The 21413-nt window shown below is 40.4% G+C and overlaps 1 protein-coding gene across 1 annotated transcript in view; it reads right to left on the reverse strand.

Moving 5' to 3' along the window:
- The window catches only part of LOC103176935 (glypican-6-like), a 198965-nt gene that overhangs the window by 25129 nt on the left and 152423 nt on the right, over positions 1-21413 (reverse strand). Inside the window, exon 5 of the mRNA XM_042334103.1 lies at positions 18310-18453. Within this exon, the coding sequence (XP_042190037.1) occupies positions 18310-18453 (144 nt within the window). The remainder of the gene's footprint in view (positions 1-18309; positions 18454-21413) is intronic.

Genomic DNA, 21413 nt, shown 5'->3' on the forward strand with positions numbered 1-21413 from the left:
TAAGAGTATATAATTATTTGGGGAGGACAAGTTTGCAGGGCTATGGGGAGAGAGCGAGTGAGTGGGATTGATTTGGATAGATCTTTTCAAAGAGCCAGCACAGATACGATGGGCTGAATGGCCTCCTTCTGTGCTGTATAATTCTGTGATTCTTCTATGATTTTATGAAATTAGTTAAATTTCCTTGATTTTTGACACTGGATAAATTGTTCGTCTATGAATGGGATTAACTGTGCCCCTACCTAACAAGGCTGCACCAATGACTTTTTGTATCCTGTAACACTAACTTGTATAAAGGACTGTCAGTTTTGATGTGGTACAGCATATGGATAGAGAGCAATTTCTGAACCCGACAATAAGAGATGGAAAGTAGCAGCAGGAGAGGGGTTACTAAGTGACTGACTTAGAACTGTGGGGCATGCACTACATTAACTCAAACTGTACAGAAACCCTTGAAAGCCTTTCTGTGAAACAGAAAGCGAACAAAAACAATCAGACTCCCCCTGAGTATTCTTGACAGATACTGTCAGCTCTTGACATCAACCATCTCAAGCAGTTATTAACCACAATAAAACTACGCCTTAAAGGAAGACTCCAGCAAAAAAGCCCAAACTCTGCATAATCAAGATACAAATGCACTCTTATAAACCATAACAATGGCTGCCTTACTGAAAATGCAATAAGGACAATGAAAGCTCAGCAATTTGCCATTAGTTTCAAAATTAATTCACAATCTTAGACTATCTTCTGGGTGGTTATGAACATATCTCTCCATTATTGGTAGGTGAAAACCTGGTGCTCTCTGAAAACAAGACTTTTCAGCTAGGTGCCCACATGGGGTTAACACTTTGGATGGAGTTTTGCATGAAATGGAGTGGCTCAGTAGTTGTCAGCGCCCATTCCTGATTTTCAACTTAGTTGAAAAAAAAATCGAGGCCAATTACAGCAAATCCTGAACATTATTTAGAGTGTTTCAAATATTTTTTTCTTTTACAAAATCATTCTGAAATCAGTGGATATCTACTCCTCGGCAGGACAGGACCGTAGCTATGAATTTTCTCTGTACTGGAGAGACATAATATAAGAAAATCTTCAACCAAACTCACCACACTGGCCTGAGTCCTATACTTATCACAATTTGTGGAAAGTGTAAACACGGTAATAATGTAGTTCATCCCTTTGGCCCCTGTATTTTGTTTCCAGCCAAGGAAGTATCTGACAAATGCAGATGAATTTCCAAAACAAGGGAATTCGGAATTTGGAGTCCTGTAGCTCAGTGGTTAGAGCACTCGCTTTGCAAGTGAGAGACCTGAGTTCAATTCCAGGCAGAGGGCGAAACCTTGGGCAAGTTTCCTTACTCCACACACAGCCCTAATAATAAACCCTCCCAAACCAAAAACAATAATAAATTGGTCATTTTCAATCTACGACTGTTTGTGGGACACTGCTGTGCGCAATTGGCTGCCGCGTTCGCCCACAAATATGCAGTCAATTCACTTTACAGTGTGTTCTGTGAAGCGCTTTGGGACGTCCTCCCGACGTGAAAAGCGCTATATCAAATGCAAGGATTATTATTATTATTAATTCAACCATTTAAATAAATTGCTCTGTTCAATCAGCACAAAACTAGTTTAATACTCACTCAGTGACACGCTGAACAAAATGCAATTCTGATTAAATTATCTGTTTAAAATATTCTCTAAACAATATATTTTCAAATATTTTTAATATAAAATTGAGCCACATGTAAAATTGATCCCTTGTGTAGAAAGACTGAATTCTCTATTTAGCCCATTGAGCCTGTTCCATTATTCTATTAATTATACTGGATATTTTTAATATTTCTCTATTGTTTCTTGGTGTCCCCAATACTGTAACATCCAAATTTCTGTCTATTTTCCTTTTAAACATACAACTTGATTCGCCATTCACACTCTTCTGTGACTGTTGACATTTTGACAAACTTTATGTAAAAATGCTTTCTTAACTCCCTTCTAAATAGTTTAACTCTAGTTTTAAGTCACCTTATTTAGGATCAATCAACTAAAGGGGAGAATCATGCCTTATGCAGCCTTTCAATTCCCTTCATTATTTTAAACATTGAGTCATCTTTTAACCTCTTCAGCTCTAGGGAAAACAATTCAAGTTTACCCAGCCAAGCATGGCTAAGCTCATCATAACTAAAAACCTTGCTTATAAATAATACAGGGTAACTCTATGAAACATTGTGTCTTTGATCCAAGCATTTCGATACCATGTTATAATGGGTCTGCAAATAAAATGGCCTCCTCTCCAGCTTCCAGGTTGTTGCTGATGTCAGGTCTGGCTTGTGCCATGGACTGCCTGGTTTCCTGCTCTTACGTGCAGTGGGCAGGAAGCTGAACAGTCAGCTGTATCTGTCCCAATGGAAGTTTCTAGCTGCAGCAGCAGTGTTTTATCACTTTCACATTCTTGTGCTTTGTTTCCCTGTGAATCAAACCCAGATAAATGAAAGAGCAAAGAAAATAAAAACTAATAATTTCTAACAGAGTGTCTTGAATCCACTTGGGTTGGTTTTGCAAGATGAGAGAAAAGAGGAAGGCTTTTTGATTAATTATTTTGCTCCTTTACTTATTTGGATTTGATTCATATAGAAAACAAGGAATGAGAAAATGCTATATTGGTCCATCAATTCCAAATTACTACTCAATTTAGAGAACAGCTCCTCATAGATACTCCCCTAAAGCACTCGAGAATAAACTTCAGAATCAATAACCATTTGCACATCTATGAAAGTTCAATAATGATCTATCCCCCACCACACATACTCTCCCTCCAGTCCTGAACAGCCCAGAGACTTCCCTGTTCCATGGTACTTCATTCATCTGCACTTCACACTCACCCTCCAGGTAAAATCTAAACAAATGCTTAGTATTTGTGGATAATAATCTTCTCCCAGAGCCTCTGCAAGATTCCTGACAGCTACCCCCTTCAAAAACACTTGCCCTGTCTAACTATTAATTTGTATTATTAGCTGCTGTTATGGTATATTTCAAAAACACAATACAGAGCAATCTGAGTAAATAAAAGTTATAGCGATTCCAATTACATGAAGCAGAATGACCTGAACTGAGATATTTTAGGTCTAATCTGAATTTTGGCTGAATTTATTCAATTTTAGCTTCAGACATGTCTGTCTTTTTTAAAGAAAAAAGTGGGTAAGCGTGTAAATGAGATAAATCTACCATTTGCCATGTTTCACTTTTTTCTGTCATTTTGTTTCCACAAACCTCAGAACGATACAAGAAACTTTACAGTTAAAATCTAGTTAATTTAACCTAGCAGTGTAGATAGGTATCTGAACTGACAGCCTACGAGTGAAGTACATATGCAATTTTCACTAGTCTATTTGTGGTGTTTGCATCACATTTTGGACAAGTGTTTACACTGCTGGAATTCCATACCTAATTCATAATGCATGGTGCATGACCAAGTAAGAGTTCACTGCTAATCCCTGAGCTCCACTAGTTAAGTCTGTATCAAGTCCCTTAGGCTCTGCTGATAGAAGTCTCCATCCAGTCCATGAGTGTGTGAGATAAAGGTTATACTGGAAGGCAGGCCAGTTCTTGTATTCTGTGATACTTGGATCCTTTTTTCCAGGGCTTACTCATCAGCATGTTCACTCACATACATTCCACGTTGCAATAAAATTAATGTTTAGGCATTAAGCAGCTAAACACTTCTGAAGATGCAATAAATTATATTAATATAAAAAATGCAACATCTAAATTTGCAAGTCGTCATTGAAACACATCTCAACCTCATCAAAATTGGTTTAAAAATTATTCTGCATTGTACTCAATCATACCTGCATTATGAATAAACCAGTGGGGAGATGAGACAGTAGCATAACATAATTACCGGACAGTTTTTGTATCAATTAACCATTCAACACATCAACCAAATAAAGATACAACAATGTAAAGGAATAAGGAAAAACGGTTAACGCCATTGGGGGAAAAAAATACACTGAGATGTGAAACCATAGTGGAAAGAATGACACCACCAATATTCAAAGACAATTGAGATGACTATGAAGAACTGGAATGTTGAAGCTTACACTATGTTGCATTGCCTTCCAGACAGCCCTCTGGGGTGCCAGAGGACAGGAGATGCATGAAACAGAAAGAGAAGAGAATTTTATTGGAACAGGTACTTATGGAACAGCAAATCTCTTTTTGTGCACTTTGTTCTGACACTATGTTCCTCAAGCGACAATTTGAAACCTATATATCGCTTTAAACATGCTGACTTGAGTTACTTACACACCATATATTTAAAAAAGATGATATGATAGCTCATTTTCAGTGCAGTAGATACAATACGAACTTCGTCTTTTCATTGTTTGAAATATTTGGTATTGAGATACAATGGAATGAAATGTGTACGCTGTGATGTGCTAATTAATACAAATTTAAAAATTGGGGCTCATTGATATGTAAACTTACCACAGGTGTAACAACCCCTTTCCTCTGCCCCATCCTGGCAGATAGAGTCACGATATTTGAGCTGGAAGCTGATTGTGGCACATACAGTGTTGGGCTGGCCCAGCGAGGGCTGACAGTCACTGGAATACTGCTTTAACTGTTATTTTTGTTCTGGTAGTATTTACTATCTGTGATCCACTAAACACCACCATTCCTGTTCCATCAGTGTTAAACTACTTTCAAGATCGTACTTTTCACGATTATTTGTAGAAAACACCTTTAGGGATTGTCTCAAAAGTTCTCACTCCATTGTTTTATGGTGTAATTGAACTGTGCTCATGCCATTTTTGACTTACCAGTGTGACTAAGCACAGGAAGAATTAGCTTGACCCCATACCATCATACTCCTTTAACGATAAGATTTAGCTCACCCAATTTAAATTCTGGACTTCCAATAATATCAGCATCATTTTTAACAAGTCTTTATTCTATTTTTAGATCAACAACCAGGCATGATATGTGCCTTTAAATTTACAGTGCTGTGTTAGGTCAGTGATAATTGTGGTGTGCTGAAACAAAAGCACGCTGGAATTAAGTGCAAATTAGTTATGAATATTTATTTAACACAACCCATCATGGGGTGCAGCTGAACATCATTTGTTTTTGCACCAGAGTGCATGGTTTTGCATTTAGAGTGAATACAAATTCCCCCACTCCTGAAATTGAAGGCACCTTGCACCCTTATTGATAACTGTACTAGATATCGGGTTTTACTTGAAAAGAGATTACTTTGCACAACCGCAGTTCCTGTTGTATTTCAGATTTTTGTTTTCTGGATGAACTTTCCTTTTCTTGGAATCAACAGAATATGATGAGAAAATATGGGTTACTTTAAAATATGGACAGGTAACATGCAAATTTCAAAATGAAAGGCAATCAAAATCACCCACTAATAGAACAGCTATGAGTGAAAACTTTGGAGACATTTAATAATATAATAATCCTTGCATTTGATATAGCAGCTTAAATGTCAGGAGGCCATCTCAAAGAACTTCACAGGATATACAGTGTAATCACAGCATATTTTGTAGGCAAACTGAGCTGATATCAATGGGATTCAATTTGCAGTATGAAACATCAGTTTCACAATGAGAAAAGTGCAATTATTGAATTTCTAAAGCATCAAATACACTGAACATTATTCATTTTTGTATTTCTTATCAAGAAATATAGCAAATTGAGTCTTGTTAACTTCAGCAGCTTGTGCTGACGCCCATTGCATGCAGTCCATTTGCCAAAGGCAATACCCACTCCTGCCTCCCTTCTTTTATTCACCTCTTGAGCTGAACCATTACAATATATAACAATCAGTTCATCAACCAACATGCAGGGTTTAATTTCCTCTGGGGGTTTACTTTATACAGTCAATTCACTTTACAGTATATTCTGTGAAGCGCTTCGAGACGTCTAGAAGACTTGATAAGGCGCTATATCAAATGCAAGGATTATTATTGTTACCTTCTAACAGAGCTTGTGGTGGGGATCTCAAGATGTCGACATTTGAATAAAAGAGCAACCTCAATTAACACATGGTTAGAATTTAGAATTTAATCTGGAATCTAGGATTCCTGCAGCTCAGTAATTAGAGCATTTGCCTCGCAAGCGAGCGGCCTGAGTTTGATTCCCGGCAGGGCAAAAGCTTGGGCAAGTTTCCTTACTCCACACGCACGCCTGATAATAATCCTTCAAGAAAAAATTATAAATAATAATTTGGTCACTCAATCCACAACTGTTTGTGGAACACTGCTGTGCATAATTGGCTGCCGGGTTTCACCCACAAATATACAGTCAATTCACTTTACAGTCTATTCTGTGAAGCACTTTGAGATGTCTAGAAGACTGAAAAGTGCTATATCAAATGCAAGGATTATTATTATGTTATTATAGAATTACATAGATTTGTATTTTAATTTGGGAAGATCAGAGGTTACTTTAATGTTTAGTGGTGCTCCTTACCTAGGGCATTTAAAGATAGTTGAGCTTCACACAATCCCATGAGTCACTGGTTGCTCACAATAACATCCCCTTTCAACAGGTGATGTAGACTATACATTTTCAGGCAAATACATGGGTGTATTATTTGCTGTACAGAGGAGTAAATACAAACATTTTATTGAAGATTTTTGTTCAACTGAATCTTAAATCTTAACTGGAAAAGCAAAATGTTCCCACTGCGAAAAGGCTGAATATTTAAGCACCTTAAGATGTGAAACCAATTAATACTCACAATATGGAAGAACAATGGGGAGCTTACATTTTACCGAAGAGACCACCTAAACCCTGGGACATTTTTTGAGCTGAGAAGGGATGCATTTGCATTAACCAGTAATACTTCAGCAAAAAAAATTGTTACTTTTTGTGATCCTATTGGAGTCGTCAGCAGACACAAAAATAATTTACATTAATATATAACAGCTTTCATGTCAACAGGACGTCTGAAAATGCTCCACACAACTGACTGAGCCTGAGGTGGTGGGAGGGGGAAGCTGAGGAAGGGAGTGTAAAGGTGGCTGAAAGCACAGTTTAAGAGTTAGGGCTTAATATATTTAGCTATATATTTTAGCAATGCAGAACATGTTTGCACCAGCACCTTAGTGCATGAATCATGCTACAGGTGGCAGATTCTAAATTCACGATGCAGAAGATTAATGGTCTTCAATATTCAAAAATGTTAACCTAGTTTGAAGTTGCTTTTCTCAGCAAAATGATTTTGACCTTGTCTGTGGATTTAAAAACATGGTCAGAGGTAATTTTGTTATATTTTTCCCTTTTGAATTTTCTTTCCATCTCAAGATGCTGGAGAAAGGGCATTGGCTGCAGACATCCATCTACTATCTCAACCCACTGCGGTCAAATGCATAAGGCTATTCATTTAATGTATGTATGCAAACTATTAGTCTGGGGGGATAATATAGCCAGGCATATTCCTGTCCTCAGTTGGTATTCACACAGTGGTCCATTCCAACAGTGGTTACTGGATAGAAATTAGAAGCAGGAATTCAAAGCTGCTTCTAACTCACCCACCCCGCTCTCATCTGAGGCCAATCCTAGTGCTTTATTGGCAATTGAACTATGATTAGCAACCCAAAAATGAACACTAAAACTTGCTGGGATTGACTTGAGCACCTTTTATTTGACCAGCTTCGTCACGGGGAAGGCCTTTAGCTTGAGATATAAAAGCAAGGTTCAATAAGAAAAAGTGGAATGAATATCAAGAGTCCTTGAGGAAGAACTATCATACATTATATATTATTCACTAGGGTCATTCTTAGCTGCTGAATAAACCTGATATTCCCCAATTCCCAATGGTGTACCTGGGGTCTTGCACAAAAAGCGAAACAAATACTATTTCAAGAATTATATACAAGGCTGCTGATGTCACAGTAAAAGCTATGAACATTTGAATTTAATGAATGTCATTAATCTTGGTCAACACACAACAGAAACCAGAATTTAATTATTTGTAACACTAGGCCACCTGCCGTGTCAATGATATCTCAAAAGATATTTATCTGTGTGACAATTCTGTTTCTTTTAGAATAATTGTTTTCATTGTTACTCTTTGAAAAAAACAAACTATGAATTGCAAAGTTAACTTCATTAATTTAAAAAAAGTTTTACATTCTGCTCAGCCTCAAAACACTAAGCACTTGATCATGGCAGCTGATAACAAAAATCAATAAAATACTTTGTGTTACCAGCTAACCGTGAATCAAATAAAGGTCATTTGATGATTCAATCTTATTCCTTTCAGAACCGTGTAAAATCTCTCTCATCATGCAGTTCATTCTCTCCACTCCCATTTCATCCTTTGGATGAAACGACTCTGTAAGCCAAAGCCCTAACGGGTACAGTGATCCATGCTGGTAAAAGCAGCAGGAATGCTTGCCAGACAGTACTATCAATGACAAGCTCTGCACTTTTAGCTGCTTAAACTCCAGCAGTACCCCAAGGCACACTCTGGGGTCCCCAAACCTACTTAAGTAGTCCTGTAGCTCAGTGGTTAGAGCACTCGCTTTGCAAGCGAGAGACCTGAGTTCAATTCCAGGCGGGCGAAACCTTGGGCAAGTTTCCTTACTCCACATGCCTAATAATAATCCCTCCAAAACAAAAAACAATAATAAATTGGTCATTTTCAATCTACGACTGTTTGTGGGACATTGCTGTGCGCAATTGGCTGCCGCGTTCTCCCACAAATATACAGTCAATTCACTTTACAGTATATTCTGTGAAGCACTTTGGGACGTCCTCCCGACGTGAAAAGCGCTATATCAAATGCAAGGATTATTATTATTATTATTATTAAGTAGGATGTGTCCCTCCAGTAAGAGAGTTCGTATTCCATTTCAACAATTTATCTCTGGAATTTCAATATGGATACTCTTAAGCATTGTGATGGGTTTCTGCATATCTCAGACATCCAACTGATCAAAAAATAGTAGATTCCAAATATTCACTTACCAACCACCACCATAGTAGTACTATAACTTTTAGAGGGACATGGAAAATTATGTAGGCAAAATGGATCAACATGTTGCCACTGATCACATACACTAGGAACATACATGAATCAGTATGTACACATGCACATAGGTGCACATGTGCACTATATCCTACATAAAAGGAAGATACTCATAAGAATTTTACGTAAAAGTGAAATATTTTTTTTCCACCAATATTTTGATTAGCGTTGGTAATAGAATGATATAAACCGTTCAGCACTGAAACAGGCCATTCTGGCCAACCAATCTGTTTGATATTGACTAATCCCCTCTCCCTTTCCCCATTCTATATGCCTCCATTAGTTTCTCTTTCATATATGGATCGAATTTCCAATGAAGTGGATTGATGCTTTCTGTTTTAACCACAGTTTCTGGCAGTGAGCTCCACATTCTTACTACCCACTGTGTTCTGTCTGTCAGACATCAAGTCCTGGATGAGAGCTAACTTTCTACGGTTGAACGTCAACAAGACTGAGGCTCTCCTGATTGGCTCCCGTCAGTGCCTCCTCACCTCAGGCGCTGACAGCATCACCATCCATGGATGCACACTCACCTCACTGAGCCAGTGCGGAACCTTGGGGTCTTGTTTGACCCTCAACTATCCTTTCTACACCCGTGCCATGATCCATTCTGCCTTCCCCTACCTCCGCAACATTTCCCAGCTCCGCCATTGTCTCACACCGCAGGCCACCGAGACCCTCTTAATGCATTCATAACATCCAGGCTTGACTATGCAATTTTCCTGCTTGTCGGCCTCCCCAATGACTCCCTCCAAAGACCGCAGATCATCCAGAACTCTGCAGCCTGTGTCCTCTCCCACACCAGACTCCGTCACCTTATTACCCCCATCCTCACCTGACTCCACTGGTTTCCATCACTCAGAGGATATAGTTGAAGATCTTGGTCTTCACCTTCAAAGCCCTCCGTAGCCTTGCTCCCCCCTACCTCTGCAACCTCCTAATCAGTGGGCTCCGGCCTGCTTCATGTGCCCCACCTCGCCCTCCCCACTGGCGGGCGGGCTTTCAACCACTCTGCCCCCACCTTCTAGAACTCCATCCCGCAGTCCCTCAACCTCACCCCCTCCTTTGCCTCCTTCAAGACCTGTCTCAAGACCTCCTCTTAGACCATGCCTTTGATCACCCTCCTTCCCCCCTGCCCTCCACCCTCCCCGATCCCCCAGCTCGGGTCCAAAACACTGTCTGTCCAGCCTTTGGACATCCTCCTGACTTGAAAGATGCTATACAAATGTCATTTTGTTGTTGTTATTATATAAAGGCACCCTCCTAAACCCTCTTTTAGATCAGCTAGTGGCTAGTTTGTCATTCACATAATTTGGCTAATTCTGTGGGTTGGAACAATGGCCCTTCACCTCCAGAACATGGAATTGAATCCACTACTGACTGATCAGTTGAAAGTCTTCTTTCTCCAGCAACTGTTAATTATTACATTTGGAGAATTTAAACCCTGCTCCCAATGGATGTGAATCCACAAAACAAACTTCCTGAAAAATTTGGCAGTAATAAGGGGATCTTTGGAGAGCTGTCAGGATATATAACACAGGAAAAGAAAACATTTATACTGTTGCAAAACGTTAAGAGTTTATTACTTTTCTCTGGCAAAAATCCAGTTTATATAAAAAAAACATTTGTTTTTGGATTTGTCCAACTGAGGAATGCTTTGCTATTCTGGATTGTTAGTTTCACCATTGAGTGCTCTCAGGTTAGGTACAGAGCAGAGTAAAAAGCTACCCCTATTCTGCCATAATAAGTTGCCTTAATCTCAACCTCAGGTCACTTCAACTGCACGAGACTGAATATTTCACTCATTCTTATAACCTTTAAGTTTGTCAAATTAACATGGTACAATTTTTACAGTATAGAGGAGACCATGCTGGTGCTAACTTTTCCTCACTTAACCATGTACTCAAATCCTACTCCACTGCTCTTTATCCATAGCTTTTAATAATAATAATCCTTGCACTTGATATAGCCCCTTTTCACATCTTCAAAGTTTCAAAGTGCTTCACAGAATATTCTGTAAAGTGAATTGATTGTATATTTTGTGGGCGAACTGCTGCAGCCAATTGTGCACAGCAGTATCCCACAAACAGTCGAGGACTAAAGTGATCAATTTATTATTATTATTTGAAGGAATTATTGCCCCCGGAAAAACGATCTGCCAATCAACTAACAACCGGGTTCCTACTTACTGCTAGGAGACAGAGGTGTGTGGAGTAAGTAAAACTTCCCAACATTTTGCCCAATATTAATATGATGTTTTCTCAAGAATGTATCCAATTTTTTGTAAACGCAGTTTTGGACTTGTTTGGAAAGCCATTTGTGCTACAAAATTTTACTTTTCTTCACTGTGGTGCAAAATTGTGGATAGGTTTATGTTTTAGAATTGTGCAAATTGGGAACTGGATTGAATACACTCTTAAGTCATTTCAAGTTCAGAAACCTAACAGGCAGTATATAGAGAACACATCCATCACCCTGAATTAACTTTGAAATCTGCATTGACAAATGAAAGGATAGTGTATTTCTCTCGCTTCCTTTAAGTCCCATCTGAAGACCTTCCTCTTCGATCATGCCTTCGGTCACCCTCACACCCACCTCCTCTGCCCTTCTCCCCTTCTGAACCCAACTCCCAGCTCGGGTCCAAACCCCTAATTGTCAGCACCCTGGGATGTCTTTCCGACATGAAGGGCGCTATACAAATGTAATTTGTTGTTGTTGTATTTCTCCCGACTAATATTTAAGTGTAAACAAGCTATACACCATTTGCCACTGACCTAGATTTCTGTTTATGCTGCAACTCTTAGCTTTATTTTGAGCAGCATATTTGAGCAACATTTTACAAACACATGATAGTTTGTCAATGAAAGGATCCCACTAACTGAGAATTTCAGTCAACTAATAAATAAACCATAGCAATTTCACAACATGCAAAACTAGAAACCATTCATTCCCTTGGCAGTGCACCACAAGCTGTGAGGTGGTTAAGGGCAGCTCATAGGAAGCTGTGAGCAGGTAGTGTTTAATTCAGCCACAAAGTACAAAATATTCTCTACCTCTCTATCAATGCTTTACTTTGTGAGCAATCAAACCTATCAGTCCAATTTCATATACAATGATTTTATTAAATAGAAAAATGTCTTATTTATACCTTTATAAAAAAGATGCATTTTTCTCTTTAATAAAATGATTTCACACAATTTCAATAAAATACTAAAAGTTATGAAAAATGTGAGGTAATTCACCCTTCCTCCTATCCTTCCCTATATATGTTTTTTATTGCCAGGGAATCAAATGCCTCCTGTGCCTATCTTCTTTCAGTGCAACAATGGCTGAGAAAAGAGATTATCCGTCGAGTTAAGTCAACTCTCACATGCTTTGTGTATCATGTTCTTCACAATTATGCAAAAAGATAACTTTATTTCCTCTTTGGGTTAAAGATGCTTAAAGTGTAGAATGATGTTGACTTCATGGGCAAACTCTGGCAAGTTAATGTGACCTCCGGAATCCCTAATAATTTGTAGCTCAAATGAGGTGCCTGATTTGCCTTTCATCATAAATGCTGGGTCAGAATAAGGTTATAGTTCATAACTAGAAAAATGATAGCATTAATTTCCATTATTCTGAAAGAGGACAAAAAACCAGACTGAATATCTATTTTTTTCTATGTGTTAATGATAGTGGCGACCTATAATTTCTTCAGAATTTTTAAAATAGCTCTTCCATTTCTGTTCACAGTGCAAAACACTGATAAAAGCAGCTAGTTAGGAGCTAATTGGAACCCAGACATCTTAATGACATACTAATGGTTACACTTTTAACTCTGATGAGCTTTCAAATAAATCTAATAATCCATTTTTGAAAATGCAAATGACAAAATAAAAAGTAGAACCTTTTGATAGCGTAAAATACATTATTAAAAATGTTTTCAACTCATCAGCAATAATTCTGCATGTTCAACCAATTTACAGTTTTTGAAATTATTAACATGATTTGGACTCAGACCAAACTCCTGCTCTACACATAGATCAAGAGCCACGGGGAGTTTTCTATTTCCATTTGAATGCAAAAGGTTTGAAGGTGGATTTTAATACAAAAAAAGTGTGTAGAATATGAATTAGGCAGTCTTAGTTGTACCGGCCTGCACAGGTTTGCAATATCAGGCATGGGATTTTGCCAGTTCCTATGTTTTTTGATGGAAAACAAAGATGGGGTAGGATTAGCAAGATACTTTTAACTTTGTTAATTTAGGGTCAAACTTCATAAATCTGCTTTGATTTGGTCAGAGATACTCTGCTCTTTAATAATAAAGCAACTGATCTACAATTCATGGCGATGGTGAAATCATCACAGGATCATAGAAAACATCAGAATTCAGTACATAGCACTTTTTTATGAATGTATTAACATAACCAATAACACAAACTGTATTTATCAAAAGTAACAATATTAATTGTTAGATATCCGAGCTAAACCTAAAAGTAATGGATCTGGTGACAACAAGTCTGCTCAAAAGGAGGCATATGCAGCATGCCAAAGTCATTGTATAAGTTAAACATTTGTTTCCAATATTAGATACACAATGGCAGATGCACACTAGCGCAGGTCCGAAGGGCCAGTTGGTCTGTTTCCACCCACACTACATTTGTAGACAGAGAGTGACACACACATTCACAGACACACTCTCCCAGACACAGGGAGACACACACACTCCCAGGCAGAGAAAGAGAGTGACAGACACACGTACAGAGAGGAGACCTAAAAACTGCTGTCATCACTCCCCTCCTCAAAAAACCCACTCTTGACCCCTCCAACCTCACAAAATTTCCAACCTGCCATTCCTTGCCAAAACTCTGGAACACTTTGTCGCTAACCAGCTTTGCCCCTCCAGTCTGGATTCCGCCCTGTCCATAGTACAAAGATGGTCAAGGTTACACATGACCTTTCTCTCTGATAAGGGCTCCCCCTGCCTCCACGTTCTTCTGGAACGCTCCGATGCGTTCGACACAGTCGACCATGCCATCCTCATCTAGTGCCTCTCCTCCTTCATCCACCTTAATGGGACTGCACTAGCCTAGTTCGAGTCCTACCTAACAAACTGCCTTCACTTTGCCTCTTCAAATGGTTTCTCCTCCCGCCCTACCATGTCACCTGTGGTGGTACCACAGGACTCCATTCTTGGCCCCCTCCTCTTCCTCATCTATATGTTCCCTCTTGGCGGTGTCATCCACAGACACGGGATAAATTTCCACATATATGTGGATGACACACAAATCTACTTCTTCTCCTCAAGCTGCGACTCCAGGTCCACCAATGTTCTGTCAAATTTTCTGGCGGACATTAGGGCCTGCATGAGCAAAAACTTCTTATAACTAAAGTAATTGTTGACAAGACGGAAGCCATACTCATTGGCTCCCATCAACATTTTCTATCCTGTGGCTCTGATCTCTTCAACCTCCCTGGCCTATCCCTCAGACTCATCGAACCGGTGCAAACCTGGACGTCAGGTTCAACCCATAGCTGCCCTTCCTTCCCTACATCAGGTCCCTGACCAGGATCGTCTTCCTCCACCTCCGCCATATTGCCCGCCTATAAACGTACGCTTGCAAACATTGCCGAAACACTCGTCCATGCATTCGTTACGAATGCATGAAGGAGTATGGGGTATGGAGATGAGGTGGGTCGGCAGGACTGAACTGACTTCCTCGCTCTGTGAACTGGGGTGGACTCAATGGGCCAAATTGCCTCTTTCTGCTCTGTAGATTTCTGTTTCTATGGTCCATTCACCATCATTTTATCATTAGGATTAGATTCCATGGCAAGCTTTTGCCATAATAGTCTGGTCTCTGCTAGCTGTAAGGTTTCAAAGTGGAAGGAGTTTGAGGATACTCTGCACTATGACAAAACCAACACTTTGATGTACAAAGTGTGCTTCACACAAAATAATGTCTCAAAGTGCTTCACACAGATGGTGTGAGACTTAACAAGGAGAAAGAGAAAGCAGAGATTAGTGCAGGTGACAATGCAGGCAGTGTAATTTTGTTTGAGCTTGTGAATAGATAAACTAGGAAGAACATCAAAGAGTACGTTAGAGCAGTCAAATTGGGAGCTCACAAAACCATTTCTTCAGCTTTTTGTACAAGTTTTTTTAACACTAAGGCTTTCCTTCAATATACAGCAAACAGCTAATTGGTTGGGAACCCACTGAAAAGAATGATCTCTAAAACGTGACATCTCTAATAGTTGAAAATAGCATCACAGCCATAACTGTCATTCTCTAGTGATATTTGCAACTCCTGTTATGAACATCATGTTTTAGATGACAATATATTTTGTGTCAGAAATGTCATTCATGAATTCTTCAATCAAGCCTGCCTGGGTGATAATACCTCTCAGAGTTTAACATATGTCCTTTATCAGTAACTAACTATACAACCACAGTACCTGGGCAGTTCGTGTCTATTCTGTCACTGTAGGGAATGGGTCACTGCACATCAGTGAGTTAGCTTGTTTTTAATATAGCAGCATTCAGATTCTTATTAATGCAGTAAGTTCACATTAGTTGTATCAGTCGGATACAACCAAATGATTTAATATGACTTACGGGAAGTCCGAGATGCAAGCAAACTGTATAAATCGTATTGAAACGATTTAGTCAATCATCTACAATGCGCAAGCATAATTCAATGCAGCATGTGATAGTTCGTCACTGCAGTGGTAATTGCGGTGCGGTGATGGGACAAGACTGCATTTCCCACGATTCAAAGTGTCTTGACCCTTCGCTGCTTGCGTACTTGCTGGCAAGCATTGGAATCGCATTGGATTCCGGAAAGTTAAGTGCTTCTGCACATTCGTCGACAGATCAAGACTACATTTCCCCCAACTCAATGCAGCCGGCTGGCAAGTGAGCATGTGCCGATGGGTCAGGAAGTCATTTCCTGTGATTCAATGCAGCCGATAAATGTGGGAGAAATGGAGGGTGGAGGAGTGGCATTACAAGTTAGGAGGTGATTAATATGTGTTGTGTGCGAAGATTTCTAAGTAATTTTCATAGGAAATTGAATAGGCCTCGGGTAAATGTGTGACTTAGGTGGTTAAACGATTGATAAAGATAGGACTTATACGAGTTTTACTATTTTACACGTTTTTGCACCTGTTTAAAAATTATCAATTCTATATTTATGGCCAATAATTAAAGTCTAAAGTTGTGGTTATCAGAGGGAACTCTGGTATGGTCCTTCATAAACACTAGACTCAGCACAAGAATGTGAAGTATAAATTATCTCTTCTAAAGGAATCAAGACTGAGAAATTCCTCATGAAGCAACATTAATAACACACATTAACAGGACAGTTAGACCCCAACAGTACTCATGTACAACGTACCAAATTAAATTCCTCCATTTCTACCCCTTTGTGTTGGAGCACACTGTACTGCTTATTGCTGGCAAGCGCTAAAGTTAATAATAAGAATAATAATCCTTGCATTTGATATAGAGCTTTTCACATTTTCTAGACATCTCAAAGCCCTTCACAGAATATACTGTGAAGTGAATTGACCGTATTTGGCAAAACGCGATAGCCAATTGCGCACAGGTGTGTCCCGCAAACAGTCGTGGATTGAGTGACCAAATTTTATTGTTGTTTTTCTTGAGGGATTATTTGGGATTAATGTTTGGTTTACACCTGCAGTTGCACAGCAAATGAGGGACATTTTGACAGAGAAGCACAAAAAATCTCCATCTCAGACATTAAGATAATAATAATGAATCATTATCTTGGCTGTGTCCTTATGCATTTAAAATAGGGGCTGGAAGAACAACATTAAATTAGCTCATCCTTGCCCATGCAATCCCGCACCCCCCAATCCAGGGCATAATATAATTCCTTTAAATCTGCTTCAAATTGTATTATCCTTTAAATTCAATGCTGCCTCTGATATGTGTCATGAAAATATACGCCATACTCCATGGCAATGCAACAAAAAATTACAATTTTGATCTCTGCGCAATGAGGCACAATTAAGTTATACCAACACCCAAAACAAAGAGAAAATAAGACTATTGCTTTGCTAAGACATTAGTATATTTGGAATCATTGATGGCTGGGAGTCATTACAAGGCTGTATTCTCATTGATGTGTTCAGATGAATGATAAAAGCAAAGCAGGAGATTTATAATAATCACCTGAAATCATTCACTCATCTCCTGAAAGATGCACAAATGTGGTGTTATCTCCACAAATTGACCAAAGATTACCTGTGGCTAATTACCAAAACGCAACTCAGTCTGAAAACTGCAGACCTTCTGAACAGATGCATTATCATAGCTACTTGTTTGAAAGCAAAGTGCGTATTGCAATGTGCAGGCACAATGATTACAGAGTTCGTTTTGCACAAAGTAGGACAGGTCGAGACCAGCAGAACCTCACTGGAATCTGCAGTGCCATATTACAAAGTGGTCCTCATGCAGCCATTAAGATACATGGCATATGGTGCAGTATAACTGTCACTTTATTATCTTAAGATTGCAGCTTTCATCTAAAAGGCAAGGCATGGTTAGAATGGGAGAAACAACATGCATTATTTCTAGGAACGGAACTTTCACCTTTCATAGAAACACTGTGTTTCAACCACCAATTTAATAAATCTGGTGAAATCCAGTCTCACAATCTTGTCCCATTATTTAGCAGTCAACCATAACAGTCATCTTCATTACAAAAGTAATGCATGCTTTTTTTTGCACACAGAAGAATCACTGTATTTTACTGTGCAAATTGTTTTTCCTGTGATAAAGGAATACACATCGAATACACATATTAATTGGTTTTGTTATTAAACCTCTTACCAAGAAAACAACTTGTCCTCTTGTGAAAATGATACCAATGATTGATGGCTTTTAGAGGGCATTCAGCAAATAAGAGAAACATAGTATTAATGGAATAGAGATATCTTTGACCAGAAAATTTATTGCGTTTTCAATGTACAAGAAAATTCAAAGAAGAACCAATACCAACCTTTAGATTTATCTAACAAGATAGTGTTGCTAGGAAGCTCTCTTTAGTGATGAAGAAAGATGCTCTGGAAGATGAAAGCCACAAGGCACCAAAGAGAAAATTTCCTGGATGTAATCATGCGCAAAAAAACTTGGTTCTTTTCTACTTTTCATTTGTAAAACTCGTTTATTTCACAGACCTATAACATTAGCTAGAAAAATGTTCAATCTACTTATTGAAGCCATAGAGCATGGGTGTTGTCAGTACTTACCAGCCTGTCCAAGCTGGTCCCAGCCGCCGTCGTAGGCGACTCCTCGGGGCTGTAGACCCTGAACCGTAAGTTAAGGCCATCTGAGATGGAACGTCCCAGCCGCCCAGATGGCACTGGCTTGGGTTGACCACATCCTTGAAAAACCTGCAGAAATTAAAACAAAGCTGATTTTTAAAAATTTGTTTTGTTCAGCCATGTGTCCAACACACATAGAAACCCATCATCATTCTTAAGAATATCCACACCAGACTGAGTTCCATAAATGCATACCACCTACACATGCAAATTGTCTATTTTGTGCAGTGGAATGTATACACTCTTCTCAAAAGGGAGAATAAGCCACTATGAGCTGTTATGGAAGCAGAAGACATTTGGGCCGAATAGTCTTTTCCTAATTCTGTGCCTTCTTATCTGCTAACATTTTGAAGCTACACCACTATTGGAGATGGCATGAACAATTCTAAAACAATACATAAAGCAATGTGGAAAGGAAGAATATATAGTTAGGAAAGAAGCTATCACCTTTTTTTTAAAAAAGTATTTTAGTTGGTGGCCTTACATGTCCTATATATACCGTAGCAGCAAGTGTGGATCAAATCAATACTTTATCCAGCTTGTATTTGTTGGTTCAACAATCAGAGATAGCAGCTAGAATAAAACCAATCTTTGTTGCCAGTTTTCAAAACAGAGTTATTTTTCTCTCTTGATGCCAATAAATTGACAGTAGCAAAAGCAAAGACAGCAGTGGCCAAAAAAAAAACCCCAGCCCCGAACTCCCCCACCTACCAAGCAGTATTTCCTGCCCATCTCCAGCCTTTTCCTTCTGAGCCACAATCTAGAGCGCGTGCTGCTGCATTAAGTAGCATCAAACTCACCCAAATACCAACAACATTACATTTTTGTATAGCGCCCCTTTCATGTCGGGAGGACATCCCAAGGCGCTGGACAGACAGAGTTTTGGACCTGAGCAAGGGGTCGGGATCGGAGAGGATGGAGTGCGGGGGGGGGGGGGGGGAATCAGGGAGATCGAAAGCATGATCGAAGAGATGGGTCATGAAGGAGGCAGTGGAGGGGGCAAGGTGAAGGGACTGAAGGATGGAGTTCCAGAGGGTGGGAGCAGAGTGGCAGAAGGCCTGCCTGCCAATAGTGGGGCGAGCAAGGTGGGGGATGTGAAGCAGGCCGGAGCCCACTGAGCGAAGGGAGCAACAGGATGGTAGGGGGTTAGGAGATCGCAGAGGTAGGGGGGAGCAAGACCGTGGAGGGCTTTGAAGGTGTGAACCAGGATCTTGAACCATATCCTCTGTGTGATGGGAAGCCAGTGGAGTCAGGTGACGATGGGAGTGATAGGGTCACGGAGCCTGGTGTGGGAGAGGACACGGGCTGCAGAGATCTGGATGATCTGCCACCTATGGAGGGCAGAGTTGGGGAGGCCAATGAGAAATGAGTTTACATAGTCAAGCCTTGATGTAATGAAAGCATGTATGAGGGTTTCAGCGGCCTGCAGTGTGAGACAGTGATGGAGCTGGGCGACGTTGTGGAGGTGGGGGAAGGCAGAGCGGGTCATGGCGCAGATGTGGGGTAGAAAGGATAGTTGACAAGACCCCAAGGTTCCGGACTGGCTTAGCAAGGTGGAGTGTGCAACCATGGATGGTGATGCTGTCAGTGCCTGAGGTGAGGAGACGCTGACGGGAGCCAATCTGGAGAGCCTCGGTCTTGTTGACATTCAACTGAAGAAAATTAGCTCTCATCCAGGACTTGATGTCTGACAGACATTCTGTCAGGACAGCAGTGGTCCTGGATTCAAAGGTGGAGGCAGGGAGGTAGAGTTGGGTGTCATCCGGATACATGTGCAAGTTGACCCCCATGTCTGCAGATGATGTCACCAAGAGGGAGTATGTAGATATTGAAGAGGAGGGGACCAAGGACAGAGCCCTGAGGAAAGCCACACGAGACGGTGCTTGGGCTAGATGAGAAACCATTTGTGGAGATGAAGTGCACGTGGTGTGACAGGTACGACCTGAACCAGTCAAGGATAGAGCCGTGACGTTTGAGGTAAGAGGAGAGGCGGTGGATGAGGATAGAGCAATCAACGGTGTCGAAGGCAGCAGAGAGGTCAAGGAGGATGAGGAGGCAGAGGGAGCCCAGGTCGCAGATGGACAGAATATCATTTGTCACTTTGACCAGGGCTGTTCCTGTGCTGTGGGCGGCACGGAATCCGAATTGGAGGGGTTCGTGAAGGAAGTGGCGGGAGAGAAAGGAGCGAAGCTGGGAAGCAGCAACTTGTTCCAGGACCTTGGAGAGGAAATGGAGGTTGGAGATGGCCATAAGTTTGGGAGTAGAGATAGGTCCAGGGAGAGTTTTTTAAGGATAGGAGTGATGAAGGCAGTTTTTAATGTGGTGGGAACGATGCTAGTGGACAGGGAGAGGTTTATGATGTCTGTGAGTAGGGGGGCAAGGAGGTGGAGTTGTGAGGTAAGGAGAGGGGTAGGGATGGGATTGAGGGAGCAGGTGGTCGGTTTCATGTGGTTTATAGTGGTGATGAGAGAGGAGGGGGAGACAAGTTCGAAGGTGTGGAGGGAGGGATGGGTAGGGGCCGGGGTGGGAGGGGGAGATGGGGAGGGGGTAGCATACGGAATGGCAGAGGCAGCTAAGTGGATTCCCTCGACTTTGGATTCAAGGAAGTCCGGCATTGCCTCGCAGTTGGCATTCGAGGTGAGGATGGGCGAGGTGTGAGAGAGTAGGCAGAGGAGTCGGTTTTTTGATGGAGAAGAGGAGCCTGAGGTTGTCCTTAGTCTCCAAGATTGTCTTGAAGTAAAACGACGATTTAGCGGAGGCGAGGGCGGAGTGGTAGGATTTCATAAGGGCCAGCCAGATCTGCTGATGCCAAATAAAAACGTTGATTACATTTTCCTTATTCCTAACAACATTCTAGTTGCAATTTGGTATGTGCATAGAATGTTATCACATGCCTACTATTATTGATAAACCAATTCCTCACTCAGTTCTGTACTATTTTACAGAAGGACCAAGATATCAGGAAGAGCTCCAAAAACGTGTAAGATATAGTACAGTAAGAACTTGAGGGGAAGGTGATGGATGTCTCT

Source organism: Callorhinchus milii, unplaced genomic scaffold (genome assembly GCF_018977255.1).
Source record: "Callorhinchus milii isolate IMCB2004 unplaced genomic scaffold, IMCB_Cmil_1.0 Scaffold4, whole genome shotgun sequence".
NCBI lineage: Eukaryota > Metazoa > Chordata > Chondrichthyes > Chimaeriformes > Callorhinchidae > Callorhinchus > Callorhinchus milii.